The following is a 26,278-nucleotide window of genomic DNA, read 5'->3' as shown; positions in this document are numbered from 1 at the left end:
AACAGTAGTTTATTTCAAATTGAGCTAAAAGCAAATCGGGAAGGAAGAACAGACGGAAGGACGGAAGACGGACATGACAAACTCTATGTTCCGACCATTTTCATGGTGGGGTATAAATAAAATATCAGACATGTATATGGCCCCTTATAGGCCTCAAACTGACTGATATATTTTTTAAATACAGTACTGTATTAATTAGGCATATTTCCAATACTTCACTATATAAGTTAAGCGATGAATTAGACCAGTAATTACAAGGTGTATATTACGCATCGGGATCCTTTGTGCGCCCCTTGACGTGGCTATATCGATTGGAATATAATCTAGCAGACAAGGACACTTAATTAATCTATCCTCCTCGTTCGTAAATAACACTCTGGTGATGGAGGCTGCTCTTTGTGGGGTCACGGAGGTCCAGGGGAAGAACGGACCGGTCAAAATCAGCGATGTCATTAAAGACGATACCTGTGTAGGTAAGGTATGTGTTTTTTATCTCACGAACTTTATTGGAGTGTCAGGTGAATTCGTATCCTGACCATCACAAACACAGAAAGATAAATTTATTGCCAGTAGTGAACAATTCGTCGTAACAAAAAAAAATATATGAAAAAAGTAAGTGTAAGTGGAAATTATTTTGAGATCTGCTTTTCCTTTATGATTTAAAAATGACAATAAATCAGGGTGAAGATTGCATGTTTCGAGCTTTAATAAAAAGAGAAAAGAAAAAACTTTATATTAGTGCATAATGAAATCAGTTTGTTTTAAGACTTCAAAGGTTTGAATGTGTTCATGTTACCATGTACGTGAGATATGACATTGTTCAAATTTAAAGCCAAACAATAACACAGCGATTAATCACGAAACTCATTTATTTCATTACTTTATTAGGTATTTAATCATCCATATGAATGTTAATTTGTTTTTTCTTTAAGATTTTCATGATAGCAAAGACAAAATTTGCATAGTCCAAAACAGTTCAAATTTCCGATAAAACGTTAATTTTAAATATATTTTAGCCGTGTGATAGTTTCACATTGTGATTTTAACTATTTCCGTAAAACATGACTACTAAAGTGATCTGTACTTAAAACAAGCTTTAAACATGTACGGAAATAAATTCAAACACTTTAACAGGCGAGGGATCCTGTCAGCTGATACATTGTAGACCAACATTGAGAATTTAGAAAGACACAGGGGACTGAACAAAATAAACACTATATAAATTTAACATGCATTTCTTTAGGTTGCAATGCTTACAAGCCTAGTATTTTTTTCCAATAGATCCGAGGCGTATATTGTTTTTGTCCTGTCTGTCTGTCTGTCTGTTTGTTTGTCCCCAAACTTTAACCTTCGCCATAACTTTTGAACCATGAAAGATAGAGACTTCATATTTAGTATGCATACTCCACTAATTAAGCTCTTTTACACCAAGGGGACCTTGACTGTGACCTATATGCTAAAAATAGCTTTTTTCGAACTTTGTTGCTGCCGGGCGCATAGTGTTTCACAAACACATCTTGTTTCCAAGAAAATTGAAGTGATGCACATAGTATTACCAAACCTTTTAACTGTGTTTGACATAGGTACTTTATATACGGCATGTTGTCAGTTTTGGCAATTTTATTGAAGTCGTTCCTTCAAAAGAAATCGTTTACTGGTTTGAACGTCGCCTTAGTGGCGCAGTGGTAAGAGCAACTGCCCCAGAGAAGCGGAGTAAGGAGTTGATATTAACGTCACGGGCTCAAATCCCACTGTAGGACGTGGAGAGCGGTCCTTCGGATGAGTTCATATGAACCGAGGTCCCGTGCTGACACCTGGGACCTCGGTTTTAACGGTCTCATCCGAAGGTCCGATCTCCACCTCCCACAGTGGGATTCGAACCTGCGACGTAAGGATCAACTCCTTACTCTGCGAGTCCTTTGTTGGACTATATTAAATTGTTACAAAAAATGTATGTATATGCGTTGGTTTGTGATTTTATGGGGAAGAGGGATAAGGGAATTGAAAGAATAAAAAATGTAATTTTTTTTCTTGCTAGATCCACGCTATATAGGGCTGTTCGACGGCCGGTACAACGGGCCTACTGATCTGACCCGAATTCTTTTCTCACTATCACATTCTTATATCATACTTTCATGTAAATTACTTGAATCTGATTCATCGAGAAACATTTGTTAAAAAACACTGTTACCCGCTGAATAATGAAGCCACGCCCTCCTGAAGCAACAGTCAACATTGCTTGACGACGGGTGATATTCCAAAAAATACCGACTGCGCAGAATTTATGCGCGCACGGTTCACTGTTATATGTATATGTATAAAACATTCAGTATGATATATATGGCACGCCAAATTCACAAAAATGAGATAAACCTAGTTTCACAATTGATAAACTAGGTTTATCGACTGTAAACTATAGTTTACAAACCGTAAACTATAGTTTACAAACCGTAAACTATAGTTAACGATTCGTTAAGTATAGTTTTCATCTGTAAAACTATATTTAACGGTCCTTAACTATAGTTTACGAATGCTAATCTAAGTTTATCTGTCTGAATAAAGCGTTAACAATAGATTTTGTTGATAAACTTAGATTCACGTTTGTAAACTATAGTTTACAATCGTAAACTATAGTTAAGAGTTGTTAATCATAGTTTCACAAATCGTGAAACTATATTAATCAGATCGTTAACTATAGTTAACGGTTTGTAAACTATAGTTTACAAATCGCGAAACTGTATTTATCAGATAATCTATGTTTTGCAATCGCAAATGATTGTTTTCGGTGTTAAGTATAGTTTACGGTTGTGAAACATAAATTATCGCGTTAACTATGGTTTACAGATGTGAAATATAGATTAACGTTGTTAACTATAGTTAACAGTCCGTAAACTATATTTACAACCGATAAACCTAGTTTATCGATTGTGAAACTATGATTATCTCATTTTTGTGAATTTGGCGTGCCATAGATATAATAAATATTGCATGTAGTAGTTGAGTGTAACATTGAAAAGTTTCACCCCAAGAAAACCATTGTCAACCTCGGCTGCGCCTCGGTTGACAATGGGGAGAAAATTTTCAATGTTACACTCAACTACATGCAATATTTATATATTAAAATACGTGTCTAATTCTTATGGTATCAGCTCGTATAATTTATTTGAAATCTGCCTTCCATCAAAATCAGTGTTTGGCATGACTTACTCGACAGGTTTATATTTTTCGGCACATTGGTGTCCGCCATGTCGAGGATTCACTCCCAAACTGGCAGAGTTCTACAAAAGTATGAAGGAAAATAACCAGCCTCTAGAAGTCATTTTTGTCAGCCACGACCGAGACAAGGACAGTTTTGATGGTTACTATGGAGAAATGCCTTGGCTTGCTATTTCTTTTGATGACCAAGATGCAAGAGTGAGTAAATTTGACAAAATAGTACTCATAAAATAATTCATTTAGTTTTTGATCGCATTTTGGCAAGTTTGAATTAAGGTCAGACGACATGTTCCTCAATTATATGTTTTTTTTATCTCTTGGCATTATATCAAAACTTATTCATATTTGTCATTGTCTTCTGATTTCTACATTGTTTTCGAAATGTTTTTAAATATAAGTACAACAAAAATCGTGATATAGTTACGCAGAAAATTACCTATATGGGTTATATAAGAAACATCACCCTGTGGTATCTTGTTCAAATGCCTGGTAAGGTACCCTAATTTTTGCGAGGAAACTTGTTTAAGTACTTAGACTTCAATGACAAATTCTTAGGAAAAATTATATATTTTTGAGGAACGTGTCGTCTGACCTTAATTTGCATAAATTTTGAAAATGTGTTGATATGACACGGTAGTGATGTAGTTTCTAGTGAGTAGTGAAGCAAAGATTCTTACAAGAAGTTTAACTGAATTAATGGAAAACAACATTTCCATGTATAGACAATTCATCCTTTCCGTATGTTATACAAAACACACATCATTGCCATATAGGCACAGCACAAATAAGTATAGCTCCACGGAACAATACTTTCAGGTACTACTGGGTACTAATGTGTCACAAAGGAACATCCTTTCAGAATTATACTTGAATGAAAAACATTAGCATTATGACTCAAAGGCCCTCTGTTATTACTTCAAATATCAATTCACTTTCTCAATTTAAAATGACAAATACATTTTTAGATAAATCTATTGAAGGATAGGTCGTAAAATAATATGATACAAATATCATTTAATCTTAAATCTTGTTTGTATTTGCATTGTGAGAAAAAAGTCGCCCGCTTTATTTTTTGGAAATATTCTTCCGCTGTCGGAATGGAGGCAACAACAATGTTTAAGTTTATATACATGTACTAGATGTTCAATCGTTCTCTGATATGAATTTTTCAGGAAAATTTAGCAAAGAAATATGGTGTGAGTGGGATTCCGTACTTGGTGATTATGGATAGCCAAGGAAACATTTTAGACAAAGAAGGAAGAGGAACCGTCCAATCATCGTCCGGTTCTACACTTCCAGAAAAATGGAAAAAGGCGTAAAGTGAAAATTTTATAATAAAAAAAAGCTTTTGAGGAAAGATAAATCAAAATTCGCCATGCCGATAGAAAAGGACAAAAACATAAGTATATTTATATTTGTTATAGTTTTTGAAATAAAGTATTGGATATGTATTGTCATGGGCCATTTCATTTATACAACAGTACAAGCAACAGTTCCGAGAGTCCGCTCCAGGAGTTGATCCTTACGTCGCGGGTTTGAATCCCACCGTGGGACGTGAAGATCGGGCCCGTGTCGCAGTAGATTCCTCCCTGCTCAATGGCCCTCAGTGCCGAGTATAGAACAACATTTGCAGCTCTGCACCGGCAGTATTGGTGGCGTCACCATATGAGTGAAAAATTCTCGAATTTTCGAGAGGGACATTAAACAATATACAATCAATCAATCCGACTAATCAGTTCTTATCATATGCATGTTGACACATTAATGTATATTTATGCTCTACTGAGTACTGATCCATGTTTATATTGAAATAGTGAAGAAAATTGAATATAGAGCTCGTTTGCTACTCAACAACCTCAAACGTTTTGCAAAGAAGAGCTTATAAAATTGTGACTTTATTCTCTAATATAGTGATTTATCTAAAACACAGATGGGTCATAATTATTTAAGACTGTATACATTTCTTTTCTATAATCGACGGCACACTAAAACTAAAAAAATTAAAACCTTTCGAACACGCTTCAAAATCGTCATGGAACTGTTGTTAGTGTTGTTCTATATTTACCAAAGATCGATAGCTATTACATCGTCTGTTGAACTTTGCTCGAGAAGGAAGTAACAGTACAGGAAGAGTCAGACATAACGCAAAAGAGTTGATAGCATTTTGCTAGAAATAGAATAAACAAATTACAACCAAGCTGTACAAGGCTCTTATAACTTTAATCCGGGGAAAAAGCCATAGGTTACCGTAATTCTAGTATGTCTTCATTATCTACATCAGTGAGACACAACGATCGATAACTCGTCGAGGAAAAACAAGATGAAAGGTAATCAGGCAGCCCGATTTTAAGTGACTGCTATAGCATTATAAATACCAGCATGTGGTGGTGTCTCTATATGAGTGAAAGTTTCTCGAATGGGACGTAAAACAAACAGTACATCATATTACAGTTACTTATGTCAGGTTAGAATTAAAGTGTTCAAATATAATCAATATGTGTTTCTTTATTGCAAATAATTGGTTAGATAAAGCTAGTTTTAAGTATTATAAGTATTTCTCTTTGTTTTTATAAATAAACAAGCATTTGGAGAGTATTGCATAAGCAATACATGTCCCCTAACGGGATCCCCTTTTCTCTTTAGGATACAAGCTCGTTTGGAACATTAATTGATGCACCACAAACCCGATCCTAATCCCAATTATGAAAATTAAAAATTCCATAATTCCGTCAAAAGTCTATGAGGCGACAGGAAATACAAACCTTATCTGCAACTAATCAAGATACACTCATATAACAAAAATCAGCTCAATATCTGCATGCGTTAAGAACAAAAGGCCCATGGGCCTTATAGGTCACCTGAGTATCATGTTAACAACTTTCCAACATGTATCTTCTCTTTGTTACCCTGATCTATCTCTGGGTATTGAGAAGCCATAGTAAGCATGCTAAGTGTATAGTAATTATAAGCAATAGTGCCTCTATAAAAATTGTGAATTTCATGGCCTCTGGTTTAAAAAACGAACCAAATTCTATATAACCAACTGCGTACCCCATCCTACAGGAACCACTGACCCTAGGACCATATATTTTAAAAATTTGGAAATTTTATCATAAATTTATTTTATTCCATCATAAATGGTTGATTAATACAAAAGAGCAGATTTCAAAGCATTCATTTATTATCAGACTATGCCCCCACTACCTCTGACCCAGGGGTCCTGTCCTGAAATTAACCATTTTGGAAGAGGCATCTTTCTTCATCATAAATATGTACTTAGATCATTTGCATTATACCGAGGACCAAAGGAAAAGATTTTCAAAGATTCCATGCATTTTCATCATATAATCAATAGAGCCCCATCCCAACACCAGAACCCCTAGTAGCTGGCCCAGGGGCCCTAAAATTTACAAATATGGAAGAGGCACACTTCTTCATCATAACTATGCACATAGTTAATTGGTTTAATACCCAGGAGCAGAGGAGAAGTATGCATTTTTACTGTATGATCAATAGAGCCCCGCCCTAACAGCAGAATGCCTGACCCTGGGACCATGAAATTCACAATCAATTTTGGAAGAAGCAGCCTTATTCAACATACATGTTACTATGTACTTGATTAGTTTATTCAATAACCAGAAGCAGAGAAGATTTTCCAAGAATTTATGCATTTTCATTATATGATCAATAGAGCCCCGCCCAAACACCAGAACCCCCAATCCTGGGGCCATGAAATTCGCAATTTAAGAAGAGACATTCTTGCTCATCATAATTATGTACTTGGTTAGTTTATTAAATACTCAGGAGCAAAGAAGAAGATTTTCAAAGAAATAATGCATTTTCACTGCATAATCTATTTAGCCCCGCCCTAGAACTAGAACCCCGGACCCTAGGGACACGAATTTCACAATTTTGGAAGAGGACTCAATACTGATTACACACATGCCAACAGTTTGACTGCTTGATGTCCAGGAATAAGATCGCATTAATTTTGGTGGTTTTTGCCCCACCCCTCAGGCTCCAAAGGGCAGGGGCCATGAAATTCACAATTTTTACTCCCCTTCACCTATACATGCTTTATGCCAAAATTGGTTGATATTGGTTGAGTGGTTTCAGAGAAGAAGCTGAAAATGCTTAAATGTTTACACATGACGCACGACGACGTACGAAAACAGATAGCAATATATAGCAATAGCAAAATTGCATTTTGTTTTTCGTAATAATGGTAAACGTCGTGTTTAATGAAAAGTTGCGCTGTTCACCAGGACATTAATGCAGCCTATGTGCATGAAAGGTTTCCAACAGAAGAGTAAAACTAGCACATTAACCTGTGAAAAGGGGCATTAATGGAAGAACTGACTTATGAATGTTGATAAATTCGCCGTATTCGCGCCTCCAATGGAAGATCTTCCGTGTTTCACATGGAAACGCTTCAGACAAGACAAAGACTCAGTCGAAGGTGCTAGTGGAGAAAGCTAGAAATCAACAAGTGCAGGAAAGAAGACAGTAATGGAAGTAATAGGCAGGTCCGGATGGGGCGTCACTGGTCAATATTTTAAAGGTTATTTTCTGATATCAAAAAATCATTTTGTGATATCAGACTAATTCGATTTTTTGATATCATAAAAAAAACATTTTCTGATATCAAAAATTCTAACTTCTGATATCAGAAAATAAACAAGGTTTTTTGATATCAAAAATTCGAATTTCTGATGTCGGAAAATCATTTTTTGATATCAAGAATTCGAATTTTTGATATCAGTAAAACATTTTCTTGAAGCTTTTTTTTGAAAGAGGCACCATTGCTCATCAGAACTATACACTTGACATCCTTACTTTGATTACTTTATACCAGGAGAAAGAGCAGAGGATCAACGAAAATAAGCATTTCCAATGTATAATCAATGGAGACCCGCCCTAATATTGGAGCCCCTGACCCAAAAGGCCACAAAAATCACAATTTTGGAAGAGGCAACCTTCCCCATCATAACTACAGTGTATGTACAAAGTTCATTGGTTTAATACACAGGAGCAGAGGAGAAGATTTTCAAAGAATTAATGTATTTTCACTGTGTAATTATTCCTATGACCGGAACTCCTGAACCATGGGACGTGAAAATCACAATTTTGAAAGAGGCAACCTTCCTCATCATGAAGAAGTACATAGTTCATCGGCTTAATACCAAGAAATACCAAGACAGAGAGGAGAAGATTTTCAAAGAATTAATGCATTTTCACTACATAATCAATAGAGCCCCGCCCTTATACAGAACCCCTTACCCAGAGGCCATGGAATTCACAGTTTTGGTAGAGGCAACCTTCCACATCATAGCTTTGCATTAAGTTTGTTTTCATATTACCCAGGAGCAGAGGATAAGATTTTCAAATTGATATATTTTAACTATATAATCGTAAGAACCCCACCCTAACTCCAGAAACCGTGACCCATGCCATGAATTTCACAATTTTGGAAAAGGGGTCAATGCTTATAACAATCATGCCAACAATTTTGCTGCATAATTTCCAGGAGAAAAGAAGATTTTTAAAGATTGCATTAATTTTTGTGGTTCTTCCCCTTCACCAAAAGGTGTGGAAAAATCGCATCATATATATACTAATTAAAGCCATGCTTATAACATTGCCTCCACTTTGGAACAGTGGTTAGAACGTCTGCTCTAGAGTCGCCGAGTAAGGAGTTGATCCTTACGTCGTGGGTACGAATCCCACTGGTGGACATGAAGAGCGGTCATTTGGATGAGACCATAAGAACCGAGGTCCCATTTCGCAGTAGGTGCTGGCACGAAAAAGATACCTCCCTGCTCAATGGCCCTCAATGCCGAGTATAGGACAAAAATTTGCAGCTCTCCACCGGCAAATGGTGGCGTCTCCATATGAGTAAAAAATTCTCCAGAGTGACGTTAAACAACATACAATCAATCCAATCCGGACTCAATTAAGCTGAAATTTCCAACAGACAACTCTCAATTAAATATGAAAGCAGTCAGAGCTGGTTTGTACACATTAGATTCTTATTACAGAAGTATAACCTCCCAAATGCCGGCGAGATTATGAAAGACCCTCCGACCAAAGCTGTACGAGTGGATTTCCACTCTAAAATATTTTTCATTTTTACTCAGGTTCGTTCCGAAATATCATTGTTTTGGACAAAGTAAACTTTCCTGAAATAAAGTCGCCCGCTTGGTGCAGTGGTTAGAGCGTCTGCTATAGAGTAGCGAAGTAAGGAGTAATCCGTACGTCGCGAGTTCGCATCGCACCGTGGGATGTGGAGATCGGTCCTTCGGATGAGGTCCCATGTCGCAGTAGGTGCTGGCACGGAAAAGACCCCTCCCTGCTCAATGGCCCTAAGTGCCGAGCATAGGACAAAATTTGCAGCTCTCCACTGGCAAGTGATGGCGTCTCCATATGAGTGAAAAATTTTCGAGAGGGACGTTAAACAACATACAATCAACCAATCAACTTGTAAGATTTCCAGCACTTTATTATGACAATAAACATGCAAAAATACTGAAAACTCATGCAATACCTGATTCAGGTGGGAAAAGGTCAAGCATATAGTCACTGAGTAGATACACTAAGTAATTAAAATTGCCATGATTTTAATAGCCAGAAGAATAAAAGAATTGAAAGTGACAAATAGATACTTTTCATTCTTGACTAACAATTGACAACCGATAGCCAATATTGTCTCTCGATAAAGCTGTATTAATCCGAACACCTTTAATTTTTTGGAACGCAACAAGTGAAATATACTACACTCCTTCCAAAGTTTAGGAAATGTTTACATTTATTTTCCGTTATTTCCCGATCATGACTAGGAGCACCCGCGGGTGTGACCGGTCGGCAGGGGATGCTTACTCCTCTATGGCAACTCATCCCATCTCCGATATTTTGAAGGTTCGTGTTAGCTTTGCTCCTATTTTGTATTGTCTAATGGACTTTTGATCATGGATACTGTTCTGACTGTGCAGCGGTTAAACGTGTCTCCACCAGAGAGGAAGCACGGATGACAGACAAAAAACTGGCCGTCCGTGGGTTTCCACACCCAGGCGGGACAACCAGATCAGCCTTCAGCACCTGCGTAATCGATTCAGAACTGCTGCAGAAACTGCTTCTAAAATTGCTGGACAAGGAAATTGGCGTATATGGCATCAATTTCTCTTCACAGATGAGTTCCTGAATTCAACTTGTATAGAGCTGATGATCTTCCACGTGTGTATCGCCGGAAGAATGAGCGTTTTGCAGACTGTTGTGTGTTTGAAAGAGATCGCTTTGGTGGAGGCAACGTTATGGTGTGGGGAGGTATTGCTTACGGAAGGTGAAACAGTGGCAATATGAATGCAGTAACCTTGATCCTTTGGTTGTTGTTCCATTTGTCCATCAACACAGTTTAAATCTGCAACAGGACAACGCAAGGCCACATGTCGCAAGAATTTGCTCCGATTTTCTTCAGACGAACAATGTAGGTGCTCTTCCATGGGCAGCGTTCTCACAAGACCTTAATCCGATAGAACACCTATTAGATGAGCTAGATAAACGTGTTAGACGCCGCCCCAATCCACCAACCACCATCCAGGATCTAGAGCAGGCCTTGTTGCAGGAATGGAATAATATCCCTCAGCTTACCATCAACAAACTTATTATCTCTATGAAACCGGTCACGGTGGCCTAGTGGTAGAGCATTCGCTTCGTGATCGGGAGGCCCGGGTTCGATTCTCGTTTGCGGCGCCGAAACGTAAACATTGGTAGCGACTGTTCCTTCGCTAAACGCTCGGTATTAGATGTTAAAGTCACGGGTCTTTCGGATATGACCTTAGAAACGTAGGCCCCGTGTCGCGGTAGACGTTGGCACGATAGATAAAGAACCCTCACTGCTCAAAGGCCCTGAGTGCCGAGTATAGGTCTAAATTTGAAGCCTTCACCGGCATACGCTGACGTGTCCATCTGAGTGAAAAATTCTCGAGCGGGACGTTAAACAACATACAATCAATCAATCTATGACACGACGTGTACAGGCTACAATTGATACAAACGGAGGGCATACAAGTTATTAAAACTCACTGTTATACTGCCATAAGGTTCATACCTTGTATAAACCGAGCAAAGTTGTGATATTATTCTTAATTTTTTCAATACAGCAAAATGAATATTTTTGAATTTTATCAGAAGACGCATTAAATAATATAAACAAAGATAAACTATATCGTTATTTTTATAAAACTTCAATAAATACTGCGATTAACAAAAACATATATGTACAAAAATATAATTTGATATATACTTATTTACAAAAATAATACCCCCCCCCCCCTAAAAAAACGGTTTCCATCGTTAATCAACAAATTTATGGATCAAGAAATGGCAATGTCAAATTTCCAAATTTTCTGGTGTAAAATTGCATGTAATTAAGATTTTCTTTTTAGGGGTAATATTTTGTCATGAAACGAAGCTCGGCACTATCTTCTTCATCAAACTTCACAACCTTATTCCTTGGATTAGAATTGCATTCCTCTTCCAGCAGTACGTGCCTCCAGTTTTGTTTGTTCTCTTCTACCTCTCTTCCTTTTCTCTGCTAGTTTTCTAGATGCAATGGAGGTATTGGGCTGTTTATCCGCGTTATTTTCCTTCTCCTCTCGATCAAAGTTCCATCAAAATATTGGTCGAAGGATATCCCCAGGTGTGTGGGAGTGCTGGTTTGGAACTTAAATAAGTGAAGCCTTCGCTGCCATTTCTTTGCTCACCGCCAGTTGTAGATGATGATCACCCTGATGTCTGGTGAAGAAGCGTCTGATTGCACAAAGGACTTATTTACAGTTCATGTTGTTCCTTATTCACCTTATGCCAAAGTGCTGTACAAAAGAACATTGTGGAAACAGCATTTGATTCCTTCTGGCGTGCGGACTGGGAAATTTAAGGCAGAAAGAAGACAATTCATCATTAAGATTTCTCCACATCCAGAATACACAAACCAAAAATCCACACATCATCTGGGACAGCGCCGGTAGTGATCCTCGTGCAGTACTAAAAGCCTCCATCGAGGCTCTCATCCTAACAGGGGCATATGCACTGCAAGCTAATAGGAAAAAATGCAACCAGCACCAATTGTCTGACATATGCCCTATTTGCAAATCACGGACAGAAAACAGATTATACACTTCATACTATACAGAAATGCTCTACACCACAAACACCTTTCTGCTCTAAGGCAAACTCTGGAAAACTTGACTGTGGTAGTGACTTCGAACCATATCTTTAACAACGAAAATAGACTTCGAACCATATCTTTAACAACGAAAATAGACTATTACTAACAATAAATATATCTGACGGCTCACATCCAGATAGTCGCCCGCATGGCGCAGTGGTTAGAGCGTCTGCTCAAGAGTCGCGAAGTAAGGAGTTGATCCTTACGTCGTCGAATCCCACTGTGGGACGTGGAGACCGGTCCTTGGGATGAGACCATATTAACCGAGGTCCCGTGTCGCAGTAGGTGCTGGCACGAAAAAAGACCCCTCCCTGTTCAATGGCCCTGAGTGCCGGGTATAGGACAAAATTTGCAGCTTTCCACCGGTAAGTGGTGTCGTCTCCATATGAGTGAAAAATTCTCGAGAGGGACGTTAAATAACATACAATCAATCACATCCAGATGTAAAGGGTTGCTGTACAAGTAAACACTTTTTAGGTCACTTGGAAGCCATCTTCCAGAATCTACTGTTTGAACTACATACGGAGAAGTCATTGAGAATTCAGGGACAGTAAGAGAGACACAGATTATTGCCAAAACACCACTATTCCCACACTATTTACGTGCAATGCTGCACTGTGCTCCGCAATAACGGAGGAACCTACAAGACACACAGATACAGATATGGCGGGAAGTTGTAGGCCTTGTTGATTTTATAGTTTATAGAGGGGTAGACCTATGTAATCTTGTCTTTCGTCATTTACAGAATTACATTGGGATCGCCTTTGTTCGAATCCACTGCGGGACGTTGAGACCGGTCCTTCGGGTGAGAACGTAGAGGTCCTGTGTCGCAGAAATGGCTGGCAAGAAAAAGATCCTTCGCTGCTCAACAGCCCTGAGTGTGAATATATGTATAAATTTTCAGCCCTCCAAATGAGAGAAAAATTCTTGAGAGTGACGTTAACTAGCAAACAAACATGCTTTCCATCAATTACTATTAATAACCAAGGTTATTTATTCAACTTTCTTTGTAAATCTATTTTATATTCACATTGGTACATTGTAATAGAAGTCAAAATGCCTTTCCATTTTGCCCAAAACGTTTAACTTACAGTAAAAATATATATAATTCAGACAAATAAAAATTAGTTGAGATTCCATTTAACTAAGGTAACTTATTTTAGACTAATTGTCCCCCGCTTTCGCAAAAGCGAGGGGACATTAAATCTCATTCGTCTGTCAGTCTGTCCGTCACAAAAACCTTGCTCATAACTTTTGATTTAGAGGAGCTATGACATTCATATTTCACATGTGTATTCCTATTGACAAGACCTTTCTTTGAAAGCCTAGTGAGATCATTTGAAAAAGGCGAATTATCTTCTTCACAAAGATCTTCTGTTTTATCACTCATACACAAAAAAAGGAAGCTTGATAAATCTCGATAACTATCGCCCTATTAGTTTAACAAATTGCGATTATAAGATTTTAGCTTTCGTATTTGCAAAGAGACTACAAACTATTATGGACAAACTCATTAATGATAATCAAACGGGGTATATTAAGGGAAGATTTATCGGTGAAAATGCAAGATTAATACAGGATATATACAATTATTGCGAAGAAAATAATGAAAGGAATATTATTGTTTGCTGATTTTCAAAAGGCATTTGATTCAGTTGAATGGACTTTCTTGTTTCAAACTCTTAAAAGATTCAACTATTACAGAGAATTTAATTTGATATATAATTTTATACACAAATCCTTATTTTCATGTTAGAAATAATAACTGGTTAACTAGAAAATGTACAATGTCAAGAGGCATTCGACAAGGGTTCCCGTCTAAGCATTGCTTTTTCTTTTTGTTATTGAAATCCTGGTGTTAAAAATAAATGCTTCTGAAAATATACAAGGTTTCAAAATCGGACAATCAAGTGAAATAAAATGTTTACAACATGCAGATGACTGCACATTGCCAATGAAAAATCAGGAATCCTTAAAAGAATCTATTAAAGTAATAAAATCTTTTGGGGAAATGTCTGGTACAAAGTTAAATTTAAAAAAAAACAGAGGGTATTCTCTTAGGATCACTTAAAAACACATGGGAAGAGGTAGAAGGAATTAAAATGACAATTAACCTATTAAATCATTGGGAATTTTCTTAGGACATGACAAAGTATCTAATAATGAAAGAAATTGGCTAAACAAGCTTAAGGAATTTGAAAAAATACTAGATTCACAGAACAGAAGTTTAACTTTTTTCGGAAAATGTACCGTTATTAATTCACTAATAGTATCTAAATTAGTATATGCATTCACAGTTCTTGAAAATCCAGATGTTGACTACATTAAGAATTTAAATAAAATTATTTACAATTTTTTATGGAATAAGAGAGAGCGAAAAAATTCACTCATAAGACCATAAATGAAGGCGGTATTGGTCTAATTGATATAGAATGCAAACTTAAAAGCGTAAAAGCGGGATGGATCAAAAGACTATATAATAAAAATTCCTCACTTAGAATTTTCTTAGATAACGCTTTAAAATCTTATGGAATAAATTTTGAATATCTGCTACGCAGCAATATAAAAAATCCGACTGATTTCAATATTTTAAATAAATTCCCAAATTTTTATAAAGAAATCTTTTGTAGTTTTAACGAGTGTAAAATGTTAACATCACCACGAAATAAAATAACAGAAAACCTATGGTTTAATAGTTTCATTACACAAAATAACAAACCATTATACTTAAAAAATTGGACAAGAAGTGGTATCTTATATGTTAAAGATTTGTTTACAACAGAAGGTATGAAAAATGTTACGGAAGTAAAAGAGATCATTGAATCAAAGAGTAATTACTTGTGTGAATATCTTATCATGAAAAAAGCGATTAAAAAACTACATATAGATTATTGTAATGTAAAGAACACTAATATACAAAACCCGTATTTTTATTTTCAAGGGAAAAGTATAAACCCAAAATTTGAAAAATCGGGATTTTATTATAAAATTTTACTTTCTAAAAAGAAACAAAAACCAATAATGAAAGCTAAATGGTCAAAAGAATTCAATATAATGAATGGTCAATGGAAAGATATCTATACAGCTAAGATAAAATATTTTTGATAAACAGATAGCAGAATTCAATTTTAAACTTTTACACAACCAACTGAATTGTAATTATCATGTTAGTAAATGGAATAAAGAAGTGGCAAAAAATTGTACATCTTGCGGACAAGTAGAATATATGAAACACTTAATTTTTGAATGTACGGACTCAAAAGGAGTATGGGAAAAAATATCTCAAATATTAAATCTAAATCTATCCTGGAAACATATTGTTGTAGGATTTTATAATGAGTTCAATAACACAACATTGATTTTTAATAATGTCATATCAATTGTGGGATACAAAATATATAAATATAAAATGAAACGTAGGTTGCAAAACGAAATAGTAAATCAAAATGCAATGTTATTTTTTTTTTTGAAATCGTCTTTGTATCAGTATTATGTAATAGCAAAGAGTGCAAAAAGTGTTAAATCTAACTACTATCAATTTTGAAAAACTTAGCAGACGAATTATAATCTTTATTTTTCTATATACGTTGTAATTAAATTGGTACATTGTAATAGAAGTCAAAATGCCTTTTTATCTTATTAAATGCCCAAATGTTTTTTACTGAAATATTTATGTCTTTTTGTGAAAATGAAATATTAGTTTTTCTCTATTGTAAACTTTTGTAAATTGAAAAATATACCGATCCAGGGAGCTCCTGGCACCCCAGGTGAGGTATTAACCGAGGGCTTCTGAGGAAAATTCGTTATATGTTATTGGAAATAAATGTATTAAAAAAGAAAAAAGAAAAAAAAGACCTTTCTTTGGGTACCACCAAATTTGACCTTTTGACCTTAACCTTGGAGTTTGACCCACTTTTACACAAAAATTCCAAACTTTTACTTTGGCCATAACTTTTGAATGGTAGATACTAGGGCTTTCATATTTCACATACGAGGGGTGATCAAAAAGTTCGAGAACTATCTCTATATCTACAAAACCACAATTCAGATTAGAAAAAAAAATTTGGTACACACATAGTCATACACAAGCTCCATAATTAGCATATGCCGAATAAAGTGTTGCTCCTTGTTTGTGACGTCACAATTTGAAAATGACGTCAATATGTAGATCACTTGCGACAAAAAATGGTTGTCTCAGTCGTACTCCATTCTCCAGAGTTGTCGTTCCCGCTTCCTCTGCCAACGCTTGTTATACAAGATTCTTGGAAAAATTGTTTTTGATTAAAAGTTGTATTAATAATAGTGTTTAATTATATTTCTTATCGGAAAACATTTTTTCTTTTCATTTATTACACCTTAAAAGGATTTTTTAATTAAGATTTTAATTTTTACTCCGCAAAATAGTTCCCTAAAATCTTTGAAAAAAAGTCGTTCTGCGTGATTATAGATTTTAAATAAATGATGAATTATCATCTTTATCAATATGTACAATAATTAATTATCATTTAAAATTCGAATCTTCGCTGTAAAAAATTTGTACAAGAATCTTGTACAACGAGCGTTGACAGAGGTGTTGTGAGCGTAGCGAAAGATAACTCTGGATAGAGAATGAGTCGTACTCGTTTAACGAACGACTGTAAAATTTATGGTATATCTTAGAAATTCCTTTGCAGTAGCGTGTAATAATTTGTACACAGTTTATTAAGAAACAAGACTTCTTATAAATTCAATCAATCATTAAATTGATCGTTTTAGTTAAGGAAGGCAGATGGTTAAAAATGATATTTGTTATGTTGCCCAGTGAAAGCAAGTTTGAAAAGACGTGTTTTTAATTAAGAAATTTGCTATCAAAGACCTCCAATATGCACTTTGAAAAATAATTGAATATCTTAACAATAATATAAGTAATACCTAAGATATCGATTACTTTAGATTTTAAACATGGTAGATATGATAAAAAGGAGGCACCCATGCTCTATCCACCGTGAATAAACGTCTCTTCCGAGACAGAAGATTTCATAATTTGGGCTAATGATGGTCGCCATGCTTATTTTTGGAAAGGATAAGCTTATCCACCCATTCTGTTGCCGAGATTTGACCATTTCTGACTAATGAACTGTTCTTGTTATAAAAATTAACTTACATGGAAAGAATTATAAAACTCAGAAAAATCTTTCAGTTTTTGGGACAGAACGCTACGGAGGGGGGTCACATGACCGCCTATATCACGTGATTCGCGCATGAGCAGAACGGTGGCAGATGTGCATTAAAATCGGAGAGGACTAATCTAAAATATTATCAACACTAAAACCAAATATTGTTTTCTTTTATGGAAGTTATTCAATTAGTTCGCGAACTTTTTGATCACCCCTCATATGTATTCTTTGTGGCAAGACCTTTTATTGGACAACAACAACTTTGACTTTGGAGATTTCCGTACTTATGAAAAAACTTTAACCTTGGCCATAACTTTTGAATGGTAAGGGCTAGGGCTTTCATACTTCACATATGTAATCAAAATGTTTCCAAGCATGCTATGATTTTGACCTATTGACCTTCACCTTCAGGATTGATTTTTAAATTTCTAAATGACGTATGATAGGGCGTTCACATTTGAGACAATATGCCATAAAAAAAAATTACATCTCACCCACAGAGACACTGAAAGCGGGGGACCACAATTCTTTGTCTAATATGAACACCCTATCATATGTCATTTATTTAGAAATTGTCATTGAAGTTGATTTTATTAAAAATAAGGTCAATCATGAAGGTCAAGGTCAAGGGGTAGGAAATCATAGCATGCTCGGAATTATCTTGTCATAGGTAATGCACATGTCATATATGAAAGCCCTATCTCTTCTCAATAAAAGGAACAAGATTTTTTTGTGAAACACTGATGACCCCGAATGGCAACATAACGAAGATTAAAATTTTCTTAAATGCAAATTAAATATATTATTACACAAAGTAGGGTTTTTCTCACAAGAAATACGATTGTGAAATACAAAATCCACCTGTTCAAAAGTTATAGTCGAGGATAAATTTTTGAAAAGTAGGTCAAACTCCAAGGTGAAAGGGTCTGAGTTGTTGGTTTCATAAGAAAGGTCTTGTCACGAGTAATACATACGTGAAATATGAAAGTCCTAGTATCTACCGTTCAAAAGTTTACTGTTATGGCCAAGATTAACTTTTTACAAGTAGGTCAACTCCAAAGTCAAGGTCAAAGGGTAAAAGTTCTTGGTATCCAATGAAAGGTCTTCTCACAAGGATTACATATGTGAAGTATAAAAGCCCTAGCCCTTATCATTCAAAAGTTATGGTCAAGGTTAAAGTTTTTTCATAAGTGCAGAAATCTCCAAGGTCAAGGTCAAAGTTGTTGGTATATAATGAAAGGTCTTGCCACAAAGAACACATATGTGAAATATGTCTTAGTATCTACCGTTCAAAAGTTGTGACCAATGTTAAAGTTTTTAAAAAGTAGTTAAAACTCCAAGGTCATAGGGTCAAAGTTCTTGGTATCCAATGAAAGGTCTTCTCACAAGGATTACATATGTGAAGTATAAAAGCCCTAGCCCTTACTGTTCAAAAGTTATGGTCAAGGTTAAAGTGTTTTCATACGTACGTTTATCTCCAAGGTCAAAGTTGTTGGTATTTAATGAAAGGTCTTGCCACAAAGAACACATATGTGAAATATGAAATCCTAGTATCTACCGTTCAAAAGTTGTGACCAATGTTAAAGTTTTTTAAAAGTAGTTATAACTCCAAGGTCAAAGGGTCAAAGTTCTTGGTATCCAATGAAAGGTCTTCTCACAAGGATTACATATGTGAAGTACGAAAGCCCTAGCCCTCACCGTTCAAAGGTTATGGTAAAGGTTAAAGTGTTTTCATACGTACGTAAATCGCCAAGGTCAAAAGGTCAAAGTTGTTGATATCCAATGAAAGGTCTTGCCACAAAGAATACATATTTGAAATATGAAAGCCTTAGTACCAACCATTCAAAAGTAATGGCCAAAGTAAAAGTTTGGAATGTTTGTGTAACAGTGGGTCAAACTCCAAGGTCAAGGTCAAAAGGTCAAATTTGGTGGTACCCAAAGAAAGGTCTTGTCACAAGGAATACATAGGTGAAATATGAAAGCCATAGCTCCACTAAATCAAAAGTTGTGGGCAAGGTTAAAGATTTTGTGACAGACGGACAGACGAATGAGATTTAATGTCCCCTCGCTTTCGCGAAAGCAGGGGACAATAATAGTTCTTCATCATAAAACTGTGCGCTTTAAATGAAATTTTATATTTTTTCCTTTTCTTTGCATAAAATAACTTTTCATCCTCCTTTCTTGGAAAAGGAAATGTTATGATAGCACTACAAACGCTACTTAATTCTTATTCAAAAGGCTATATTTTCCTTGTCTTATACATATCAAATAACTTTATATCTTCCTTTCTCGGGAAAGAATTTGCATGGTTTTAATTCCGCACATAAAAGTGTCATGAAGTACGTGCGATGTGTAATCATGAATTAACATTTCATCTACATTATGATATAAATTTTGATGAATTTTGAGTAAACAGATTTGGGGGGTACACTATAATAATATTATCTCAAACTTCTAAATTTTGTATATAATTCAGAATTTAGAACATGACTTTTTTTTTTTAATATCACAGTGAATAGGTAAAAGATTGTTGTCTTCCTTCTTAAAGGTCTTTCTATAAGTATATCATAAGTATATAGGTTAAACAAAAACACGAATACTTTTACTTTGTATACATATTTCGAAATGTTGTACGAGATTTCAAAATAGTTTAAATGTATTATAATTACACGCACGAATACCTGTAATTCTCGCTATGAAATGGACTATGCGTCGTCATTATTTGAAGAAAGCTGCTGAAACATGATTTCCAAGTCGTCAACCATTTCGTGGATATATAATTTAATTCTGTTTGTAAATTTCTACGCCATTTTGTATAATCTGTCTTGTTAATTATTGATAATAGATCTAGCATAATAATGATATAACACTTTGAAATTCTTGCAAATAGTGAAGATACTGGATGCGTTATACAATATTAGAGCCGATTAATTAAGTTTACATCGTATTTAGCTATCCTGCAAAATTAAGAAAAATATTTAATACTAGTAGCAGAAGGTTAAGACGCGAGAGGAAGAATTTTTACCGACTAGGTCATGACAACAATATTAGACATTGTACATGTTGTATGCATTGATAATATATCAATATTTTATACGATAAATTGATATAATTTTTTTTTTTTAAGTTATATTTATCTTAGGTCAACAAAGTCAATATCTGATGCAAATTCCTCAGATTTGGTTATACATATAAATGTTTTGCTATAATAATAATATAATGTATAATAATATAATACATTGCTATTAAGATCACTGAAGTAAATAGTCTATTTCAAATCTTTGTATATCAATACAGAAAGAAATCCTTTAATGTTTCTGCCTGGACAAAATATCGACTTAATTGGTATCGACCCTCTTCTGAAGGAATTTTCTGGTATATGAAATTCCTACACAGAATGACGAATTTTTATCTATATATAATATGCATCATATTGATGGGCAATCCATTAGGTATGAGTCTCTCAAATAAGAGTCAATTCTCTATTTTAACCTATGACTGAAAAAACAGACAGGCAAATAATCCCTTCGACGCCCCTTTTTTCTCTGTTTATTTATAGCAACGCATATTCAACCATAAATAGTTACTGGGGAATTTCCACAGCGAAGGTAGATATACTCGGAAATTGCTTATCCGGGTCAGTTTGAGCATTTACAAAATTAATCATGGATGCCGCACTGTGTGGAATGACAGAGGTCCTCGGTAAAGATGGCCCTGTAAAAGTTAGTGACCTTGTGAGTGGGAAAACTTGTGTAGGTAAGAAAATTACAATATAGGAAACAGCTGATTTAAAATGCATGTGTCAGATCCAGCTGCGAATGCACAATATTTTCTCTCTCTCTCTCTCTCTCTCTCTCTCTCTCTCTCTCTCTCTCTCTCTCTCTCTCAGCATTTTAGACCGGTTCATTTGTAATTGTAAGTTATGCATCTTAATCGGCTATTCCTGAGATAATCTTATTTGTCAGAGTGCATGCACACAATTGAGATAAAAGCTGACCATGAACTGTCAGTTTGTTAAATATTTATGTAGAGCACAAACAGGTTTGTTTATATTAGGTGAATACCGATTTTATGACGAGTTAACGGTCACTCAATTGTTAATGATCTTCATTATCATGATTATGCTGTTGCCATAGATGCTGAAATCAATTATAGATGTACGTACAAGATCGATATAGATCGCTTTAACACGGGGCAGGAGGAGTAGTTTAACCTATTCAACTCCGATACGTATGCTTATGATTAAGATTAGATGAACTTTTATAGAGAGGAAATGTTACGAGTCTATACTTAATTTTCTTTATATAACAAGGAAGTCCGCTGATAGCGCACATCCCTTAAAATTCAGACGCAAGCAGACCCAGTTTCATATCCTACTTGTAGTGAGAGAGCTAAAATAGGCTGAGCCTGCTGCCCTATTCACCTTAATTAAACCTGTGAATAAAATGGTATAAAACTAAAAAGATTTCACCCAATAAAACTTACGGAAGAAAAAGAAATTGTGTCATTTGTAAAGATTATGCATGAAAGTTAATTTTAAAAAAAATCATAAAAGCATCGTCATGTTAATGTGAGTGCGGCCATGGGAGATATTGAATATGAAGTTTTTATCCACCCGTAACGGAACTCTGGGGGTGGGGGTGGGGAGGATAGTAACGCCGCGTTTGTTAGAATTTTTTTTTAAAGTGAGCGTTCTGATCCCGAAGTCCATAACCTGTGTCATGTCGGATTGTTTTGAACATAATGGCGATTATGATTACCTGATTCAAGGCCACGTGTGAAAAGGACTTGCAAATACCCGCAGACTTAATCCCTTTTACAAACATATTATACTAAGAGTATGCAACTATACACAGATAAAGGGACCCGAGTACGGCGGCGAGTAGGGAATATTAGTCATTATATAACGTAGTTTTTAAAAGTCACATTAGCTGACAAATCAAGTGAGGTTGGTTATGCCTATTTTGTGTCTGTTGTCTGTCTGTTTGTCTGATGACTTTCTTATTTTCTTATTAAAGCTATAAATAAATAATCAGGAAGTTTGGAGAAAAAGATCTCAATTGATATTTATAGAAATACGTAGGAATGGGTTTATCTCCATTTGAGAGAGAGAAAGAGAGAGATGACCTAATGGCAACTAAGTGTCCTATGAAAGTATTTTAGCTTAAGATAAGGTATTATCAATATGTCATGCTTGTCTAACTTCAGTGCATTGTAAGAGTAATGGCATTTAACATTTTTTTTAATGTTTTGGCGAGATGAACAGGATCAAACTTGCATTCTTTAAGGTATCGATGACAAGATCTAATGTTTCCTTTAATCATGGTTTACTTGAGTTATTTGTTCTAAAAAAATCTTAAAATATGCGCTGGTCATGAGAGTAAAGATAAGTTTTAATTAATCTGCAAGAGTACGTATAGGTACATAAGGCAATGAAAGCATTCCTATGTCTACCCCAAACCCCAAACCATAGTCAAAAAATTTTCACTACGTCAGAACTAACAACACACTAACAACAGAAAATAAATAGACCTATGATCAGCGATGAATTAAATTTTTGTTTTAGCACAATCCTTGAGATACAATATTTCATATAAAAGTCCTTGATTAAAAAAAAACAAAACAGGTTCATGCAATATTTGCCAGATCACGTGATATATTAAAGTGAGTAAAGCATCTTTCATCAATACAAAGTTTAAACATCCATGCAAAGGGAATTGATACAATATGTATGTGTATATAAATACATACATGTATTACATGTATATACAGTATATGTTTATATACAATATGTGTTTATTTCAAGTCTCTATATAATATTGTGTTAATTCCATGTCTCTATACAATATGTACATGTATTGTACTAATTCCAGGCCTGTTTATGGTATTGTGTGTACTCCAGGCCTATATACAAAATGGTGTATTTTCCAGGTCTCTATACGATATTGGGTAAATTCCAGGCCTTTATGCAATATTATGTATATTCTACGTCCCTTTACACTTTTTTATGCCAGGTCACTTTAAAAATATTGTTTATATTAATCCAGGCCTTTATGCAATATTGTTTATCTTCCAGATCTTCATATAATACCGTATTAATTCATAGTCTCTTTACTATATACAGTATTTTCCACCTTTTTATACAGTGTGTATATTTCAGGTCTTTATATGATATGGTGTATATTCCAGGTCCTATACAATAGCGTGTAATTAATATATTCCAGGGCTCTATACACTACTGCTTTATTCCAGGTCTGTATTTCTCCGCCCACTGGTGCCCTCCTTGTCGCGGCTTCACCCCCATTCTGGCCCAGTTCTATAAAGATCTAAAGGCCAATGACCAAAGCATTGAAATCATCTTCGTCAGCTCTGACAGGGACGAGGAGAGCTTCAAAAGCTACTATGATGAGATGCCGTGGCATGCCCTAGCCTTCAGTGAAAGAGATATAAAGGCAAGCATCTATGTAATCAATATGAGGATATAGGTTATGCAAATGTTTCATGGGTTAAAATAGTCAGGCATTTTTCACGGTTTTGATATTTTACGTGCCAGGAAAACGTAGGAACAGGCACCATTACGAAAACTGGGAAATGGCCGCCTCCAACCAAAGGCGGCATTCTCGAGTTCATTTTAGATACTTGCGAACCGAAGTAAATTTCAAAGTCACAAGTTATGAATAGTACAATTAAGTACAATTACCTTAAGTACTTACCAATATCGTTTTTATGGTTCATTTATATAAAATATACAATCCGTTAAAAAGATTTGATCACACTGTCGAGATTTGTCTTCATTTCGTGTATTTTATAATCTTGAAAGTCCTGTAACGAAATGTGGAGTGATATTTTCTTTTCATCGATATCGGTGAGTACTAGAGACATTGCACTTTTCATAAATTCAGATTTGGGCATTTAGTTCGGTTCGCAAGTATTAAAAATGAACTCCAGTTGAAGACGGCGAAATTTCCCAGTTTTCGTATATAATGGCGCCGTTTCTAACGTTTTCACGGCATGTTTTAAAAAGCCTGGAAAACGTCAGATATTTCGGACCAGGGTTAAAATGTAAAAATACAACTGTCAACAAAATTTAAAAGGAAAAGACTAATATGTGAACTCAAATATTACATATTTAAGTTGATATTTATGTATGATGAAATTCAGAGAAAATAACGTACTTCAAAAATTAATGCCTTATCAGCTCTAAATTAAATAATAGCCCACTCGGGTTGATCTTGGTCATCTCGGACGATATGATATAAGATATGAATTTAAGTGCAGGGTATGTAATATTTAAAATATTCTTTATATATAATTTATTAAACCCTATTTGTCTTTTTATTGTAAACAGAATGCTTTGGCACAAAAATACGGTGTACAGGGAATTCCCACACTGATCATCCTGGATAAAGACGGAAACATCAAAGACAAAAACGCCCGGGGGACCGCCCAGAGCGCGCAAGGCAGCAAGGAGCTTCCTGCTGCCTGGAAATAGACAATATATTCAATGTTTTCTTATTGTTTCATTTATAAGATGTTAATTTAAATGAACTTTTTGTATTTGTATTGTTTCATTATATGATATTTTTTATTGTTTCCAGACATACTCAAATGTAATGTTTATGTACGAAATTAACAAAAATGCAGCATTTTTTAATTAATTGTATTGAAATAAAGCATTTTTTAAAATGTGTTATGTAATTTGATTTTTGTATCGCCATCACAGAAGAGCGTCACATAAGAATCACTATATCCACCGTCTGTCTGCCTCGCTGTCTGCCCGTCTGTCTATTCGTGTGTCACACTTTATATCTAGAGAGCAGTATGACTTGTGTAAATCACCATGGTAACCAACCTCGTGACCCTTGACTTAAGCTTTTACCTACTTTTCAAAAAAAAGTTTATAGTGCCGATATACATGTACAACATATTTTTGATATTTTTAATATGTATATGTTTATGTCATGCATAAAACATTGTGAAAAACGCTAGCTGCAGAACTGTAGCGTTATGGTTTTATATACATGTGCTAGTCTTTTACCATAACGCTATAGATCCCGTTATGCAAATAATGTGCAATTTACGGCGCTAGGTTTCCTGCGTAGTGTTTGGGAGAATTTCACCACTTTCCAGCATTAGTCAATCAACTACCTTTTACTTCCTACATCTATACATATTCTTCAATAAATTTGTATATTTTATCCCCCACCAACCCTTCATAGTTTTCCTATATACAAATAAACTCGCTTGTTTTTTTGTTTTTTTTTTTTCAGATGGCAGAAAATTCAAGAAATCTTTTTTATTTGTCTATACACAGTTCAAGTATTCAGTTTTGTGTCCTGACATTATCTGGAATTAATTTTCAAAACATTTTTTTTTATTTAAAAAAGTTAATAAATGAAAAAATGTACAGTGAAACATATGGAGATAACGAGCGGTATTCAAGATCAAAAGTCCATAAAACAATACAAAAATAGGAACAGTAAAACGCCAAAATTGCATTAAAGACTTGGATGTATTTAATTCCTTGAATAGAATTTTCTTAGTAATAGTAAGATCATATGAAGAGAAATCTTCGTCATGAAGAATGGGCGTAGCGAAGCGGAGCCCATTCTTCGTGAAGAAGATTTCTCTTCATATGATCTTACTGACTAAGAACAGAACCTCAGCCAATCAAATGAATGGA

The 26,278-nt window shown here is 35.1% G+C and overlaps 1 protein-coding gene across 2 annotated transcripts; it reads left to right on the top strand.

Moving 5' to 3' along the window:
* Positions 1-255: 255 nt before the first annotated feature.
* On the top strand, positions 256-25,285 carry LOC134273673 (uncharacterized). 2 transcript variants are annotated; one of them, XM_062755863.1, is made up of 3 exons: positions 256-473; positions 3,215-3,414; positions 4,389-4,671. In XM_062755863.1, exons 1-3 carry the CDS (start codon positions 383-385, stop codon positions 4,533-4,535), a joined length of 438 nt encoding a protein of 145 aa, XP_062611847.1. In that variant the 5' UTR covers positions 256-382; the 3' UTR covers positions 4,536-4,671. The 2 variants fall into 2 exon arrangements, with proteins under 2 accessions (XP_062611847.1, XP_062611849.1); XM_062755865.1 differs by lacking the exons at positions 256-473; positions 3,215-3,414; positions 4,389-4,671 and adding exons at positions 21,152-21,351; positions 23,848-24,047; positions 24,944-25,285.
* The last annotated feature ends 993 nt before the right edge of the window (positions 25,286-26,278 follow it).

This window comes from Saccostrea cucullata, unplaced genomic scaffold, assembly GCF_032062105.1.
Source record: "Saccostrea cucullata isolate Sc308-1 unplaced genomic scaffold, CSIRO_AGI_Scuc_v1 ctg150, whole genome shotgun sequence".
NCBI lineage: Eukaryota > Metazoa > Mollusca > Bivalvia > Ostreida > Ostreidae > Saccostrea > Saccostrea cuccullata.
Note: the sequence above shows the minus strand (reverse complement) of the source record. Positions and strands in the feature narration are given on the sequence as shown.